Source organism: Lolium rigidum, chromosome 5, assembly GCF_022539505.1.
Source record: "Lolium rigidum isolate FL_2022 chromosome 5, APGP_CSIRO_Lrig_0.1, whole genome shotgun sequence".
Classification (NCBI taxonomy): Eukaryota; Viridiplantae; Streptophyta; class Magnoliopsida; order Poales; family Poaceae; genus Lolium; species Lolium rigidum.
The window spans coordinates 46,982,173-46,987,664 of NC_061512.1; the positions used below are offsets into that span (position 1 = coordinate 46,982,173).

The 5,492-nt window shown below is 52.8% G+C and overlaps 1 protein-coding gene across 1 annotated transcript; it reads right to left on the reverse strand.

Annotated features, from left to right (window-relative positions):
• Positions 1-238: 238 nt before the first annotated feature.
• On the reverse strand, positions 239-1,891 carry LOC124651937 (tryptamine 5-hydroxylase). The gene is made up of 2 exons (XM_047190956.1): positions 995-1,891; positions 239-889 (listed from the first exon to the last, which is right to left on the reverse strand). The coding sequence occupies exons 1-2, from the start codon at positions 1,889-1,891 to the stop codon at positions 239-241; spliced, it is 1,548 nt and encodes a 515-aa protein (XP_047046912.1).
• Between the last annotated feature and the right edge of the window lie 3,601 nt (positions 1,892-5,492).

The window sequence follows — 5,492 nt, forward strand, 5'->3', positions numbered from 1 at the left end:
AAACACAAAAAAAAGTATGCACAACAAGAGTGCAAGTGAGAAAATTTAAATATTTATTAATTTAACAAAATTGGACACATGCACGTCTTTTACCGCACAAAGGCACCACCAACAGCCCATATTATTATTTTACCTCACTTACTTGCGTTATTTGGAAAAGAATAAGAGATAATCAATATATGCACGGCTGCACGATTTCAAAACTAAACGTGACAAGCAAAAATGCCACAGACTTAATCTAAACCTCGTTTAGCTCCTCTCCCTTAAACTCGTAGACGTCGCTTTTCCTGACGGCGACGAAGAGGGGCTCCTTCTTCCTGGTGGCGAGCCCGAAGGTCTCCTCAACGCTCACGTCCTCGGCGCGCACGCCGGCCGGCAGGGCCCACTCGAAGTGGTACAGCAGGCTGGCCAGCGACACCTGCACGGTGGCCAGCGCGAAGGTGTAGCCCGGGCAGCCTCTCCGGCCGCCGCCGAACGGCAGCAGCTTGTAGTCCGGATCCTTGAGGTCGATCTCGCCGCCGGCAGCCTCGAACCGCTCCGGCGAGTACTCCAGCGGGTCCTCCCAGATCTCCGGGTCCCGGCCCATGGCGAATGTGTTGATGAAGATGCGGGTCTTGGCCGGGATGTCGTAGCCGCCCAGCGTGCAGGCCGCGACGGACTCCCGCGGCACCAGCAGCGGCACCGCCGGGTGCAGGCGGAAGGTCTCCTTGATGATGGCGCGCATGTAGTGGAGCTCGGCGAGGTCCGCCTCCTCCACGCGGCCCTTGTCGCCGACGACGCGCCGGACCTCGTCCTGCGCCTTCTTCAGGATGCGCGGGTGGCGGACCAGCTCCGTCATCACCCACTCCAGCGTCGCGAACGTCGTGTCCGTGCCGGCAACGAACATGTCCTGGAAACCACAGCAGAATGAAACATTATTTGTCAAGGTCCAAACAAGAAATAGTACTGTACAAGTATTATAACAAGTGAACAAAGACCATCGGTCGTGTCGTACCAGGACGAGGGCTTTAAGGTTGTCGTCGGTGAGCGGGACCTCGAGGTCGGGCTGCTTCTGGACGCGGAGGAGGACGTCCACGAAGTCCTCGTCTCTGTCCCCGGGGATGCGCTGGTGCTTCCCGCTGACATGCTCCTCCACGATATCGTCGCAGACCTCGCGGAGGTCGGCCAGGCAGCTCTTGAGCCGGCGACGGAGCCCCGTGACGGTGCTGGCGAAAGGTTCGAGCTGCGGGTAGAAGTCGCCGATGGTGAACCCGGCGAAGAGGTCCTGCGCCTCGGCGAGCACCGCGGCGAGCTTGTCGTCCTTGCCGTGGGGGAACCGGCGGCCGAAGGCAACGCGGCAGAGCACGTCGTTGGCCAGGTTGAGGAAGCACTCGCTGAGGTCGAGTGGCGCCCCGGGCGTGGTGTTCTTGGTGAGGTGCGCGAGGAGGCGGCGGAGCTCCTTGCCCCGGACGCTGCCGTACGTGGCGACGCGGCGCGCCGAGAGGAGCTCGGAGACCACCACCCTCCGCGCCATGCGGTGGTACGCGCCCGCCGGCGCGAACGTCACGTCGGAGCACCCGAAGGAGAGGAACTGCCCCGAGAGGAGGTGCGGGCGCGACGCCATGGCCGCGTCGTTGGTGGTGAGCGCGGCGCGCGCCAGGTCCGGTTTGGAGATCACCACGGCCGGGATGCTGCCGAGTTGCAGTCGGAGCAGCGGGGCGCGCATGGTGGCGGCCAGCTCGGCGAGCGCGTGGTGGGGCATGTCCGTGAGCAGGTGGAGATGGCCGATCACGGGCCAGCCACGAGGCGACGGTGGCAGCCTCCTCGACGTGCTCCTCGTCATGAAGTAGAGGTAGATAGCGGAGAGGACGAACAGGGCAATGGACGCATACGTGACAAGGTTGAGCTCCATGGCGAGAGTAGTTGTTGGCCTTCTTCTGTGCAAGTCCAGGAAGCTATATCGAAGGGAAGGCTCTTACCGTAGTTTTATAGTGTGATCTAACCAGGGCAGAGATAGTAGTGTAAGACTTGCGTTTGTCTCCTAGAAAAAATTGATTGATAAGACAGGTTGGTCGTGAAAGACATAAGCACTCGACTATGAAGTGTTACAATAAGCCCTTCCAGATGAAAAAGGAGTGAGAAAGATCAAAATGGAAGTAGAAGAAAGTGACTTTAGCATCCACCAAACTTTCCCCGCATTTCAACGCCCTGCGAGGCACGGTTAATAATGGTATCCTCTTTAGACCAAAGTTTCCCCCCTACCTACCTTAATATATTGACACTCAGACCTAGCTCCTCCGGTCTACTCCAAAAAAACAAACTTAAGTTCAAAGTTGAGAACAAGTAAAGATCAAACCACACCCAAAAGTGGCATCAAGAGAATATATCGACTGACTCGTTCCAAGAGCACGTAGTCGGGTCCATGGAAAATTTCACGCTTGCAGCAGGAGAAAGCTAAATGTGAAAAAAAAAAATCTACCTATAGTGGAAGTATCATAGATACGAGCATATATCATGCACTCCATATTAGAAAATTAGCTGATGTGGCGTGACAACTAATGAATAGGGAAATGATATTAATATCATGAAATGAGAGTAGTATTATCAAGTATCATAGCACTTATAATAAGTAGAAAAATGATGACAAATACATCTTATACACAAACTTAGATTGAGAATTAATAAATATAATCCCAATATGATACGACTAAATGATACTATTGTATTATGAATTATAGATCCAGCTTCATCCAATACTATCATATACATGATATTATTTTCATGATACTCCTCACAGTGACCAGCTTTACATTCAGAAGGCAAGCCCGCAAATATAATATCTAGACTGCCATGCATAGCCCGTGCTGAAAAAAATCAAGAAATTTTTTGCTATCAGGATTTTTTTATTGTGCATGCGTACATGATGCTATCAAAAATTTAAAGTTTGACCAAAAATATGTTAAAAAATGTCGACATCCATATGATACCAAATGCATACAATATTAAAATATACTTTATGTCCATAAAATAATCTCGGAGATTATATAAATTTTGATATATCTATACACTAAAAAATATTTAGATACATCTAAATTTTAATAACTTATGGCACCCTTTTATGGACAGTGGTAGTATTGTAGATAATATGTTGTACATATTGATATTATTTTCTAAATATTTAATCAAATTTTACAAATTAATTGTGAACAGAGCGACTACACTTTTTCTGTTTAATTCCTTGTTCAAACACAGCAAGAAAATTCATTTCACTATTTGGGTAAAGAAAATGCATGCAACGCAAAGTGCGTAGCTACTGTACATGCCACCGTTTGAACAACGGCACAGGTCTTCCGCGAACGCGTGTACGGAGTATCAGTCAAAACTCAAAAGTCTCGTGGTTAAAAGTCGAAGACCGCGCGCGGAAGATTCGGGTGCCACGAATTACACATTTTCTCTTGACACATTCTCCTACGTATTTCGATATTGGGTACGTAGGGCTCACGTTACATGTAGACTGTACGTGCGCACACAACGAGTGCGCCCAAATCGTCCCTCAAAACGATTTGAGACGCGTCGGACAAAAAAACAATTTAGCCGTGTCTTTTAAACCCATTTTTTGTCCGGCGCGCGATACGGTGTTCGGCGCCCTGAGGCCGTCCTACCCCACAGGGGACGCTCCAGCCACGTCGGACACAACGAAAAGCGAGGCGAGGCGTGGCGGGACCACCGTGTCAACGGCTCGGAAGCCTAAAACCCCGTCGCGTAACTTTGGTCAAGCGACATTAATGATGTCCCAGTTTTCTCAGGCGACGCAGGGATGCGTCTCGTCGTGCATGGCCGCGTGGCCGTCCGCGCCAGCATTATTGCGTGCAACCACCCGCTGCCGCTTCGCCTGCCGCCGCTCGTGGACCTCACCGACGACGGCGAGGCAGGAGCAAGCGGCCTGGTGAAGGACGAACACGTCGACGAGCCCGACGAGCGCGTCAAGCAGGAGGTCATCACCGTACAACTTCCACCAGTACTACATGCCAAGGTTTAATTTAAATTTAGTCGAATCTCGTTCGAATCTATGTAATATATACCAAGTTTGGATGAATTTAATCGAATCTCGCTCAAGATTAAAATTTCTGAAATTTTATTTGGGGGACGCGACTGGGGAGCGACGTCCCCCAAACACGGCATGAACAAAACACGTCCCCAAGTGCTCAAACGGCGCCGGATCGAGTGTTTGTGGGACGCGTTTTCTTCGTGACGCGTTTGCGGGACGTCACTCCCCAGCCGCATCCCCCAAACACGATTCCCAAATAAAAATTTAAATAGTTCACATTCAAAAGAGATAATTGCCGCGATCGAAGGACGTGCGATCATATTACAGACCGGTGGTGCAAGCTAAACATAAACTAGAAGAAGGGGTTCGGCGAGGCCGGCGGCGTATCCTGAGTCGACGTAGGCCCATCGATCCTGACGACCTCGTCGTGCTTTGCCCGGTGTGCTTGCTCCGTCACCGACGCCAATGCATATGCCAATGCCGCCGAGGCCACCGACGCAGGTGTACTAGCAGACGTTGTCGCAGACACGCCTGCTGGTGCCAGCTCTGCCTCCGGAGTTGGGGTTGCTGCCGCCATGCGGCAGCGCATCCTCGTACCGCGACGACAAGTTCGGTGTCACGCACCCGGGAGTGGCATAAGGGCCCTCGTTGAAGAAACCGGGTGTCGATGGGGAGACCACTCCCGGAATGTACACTGGACCCAACGTACTCCATGGGCTCGCGTTGGTAGCAGCGATACACGCGGCCAACGCCTTCTGGTGCGCACGCGCCGCCACCAACTTCTTCTCCTGCTGCACCACCCGCCGTCCCTTCCGCTCCGCCGTCGGCAGCTTGCGCCGCAGGCAGTCTTGCTCCCTTTCGTCGTTCCAGCCTTCCGGCTTCTTCCTCGCAGTCGGCGCCTTCCGCGGCTTCGCGAAGGGCGCCTTCGGCCCTTTCGTCGTCGCCTCATTGCCCGGCGGCTTGGTGGCCGCTTTCTTGGCCATTTTTTAGGGCATGTTGGCGGCGCCATGGATGGGAGAGGGTAGTGAGAGAGAGAGAGTAGCGACGGCTAGAGGGAGAAATGAATCGGTGGGAGAGGCGGTGAAATCTTTTGGGAGGGTAGAAATGCGGCGGGAGAGGCGCGATGTGGCGTGAGGGGGTCGAATTTTATGTGTCGCTGACGCGTCGGACCCGCGTCTCATCGCCTCGCTTTTCGTTGTGTCCAGCGCGCCCGGAGCATTCCCTGTGGATCAGGGATGGGCTCGTGGCGCCGGACAACATATTAGGCTGTGCCGGACGGTTTTGAAGCGCGCGACTGAAAATGAAAATTTGTCTAGCGTGCTTCAAATACTTTTGGAGACGTTTGTGGCGCGGCTAGAGATGATCTAATCAAACGAGATTGATCGAGACTTGTCACGTAGACCCCAATTTTTTTGGTTGTGGTACAGGTCGTATCCCGCACGTCAGAGACAGGCTCACCTACCTA

Coding starts and splice junctions, on each gene's coding strand:
- LOC124651937 (XM_047190956.1), bottom strand. CDS start 1,891: ATGGAGCTCAACCTTGTCACGTATGCGTCCATTGCCCTGTTCGTCCTC. Junction 890..994: donor ACCTTAAAGCCCTCGTCCTG/GTACGACACGAC, acceptor TGTGGTTTCCAG/GACATGTTCGTTGCCGGCAC.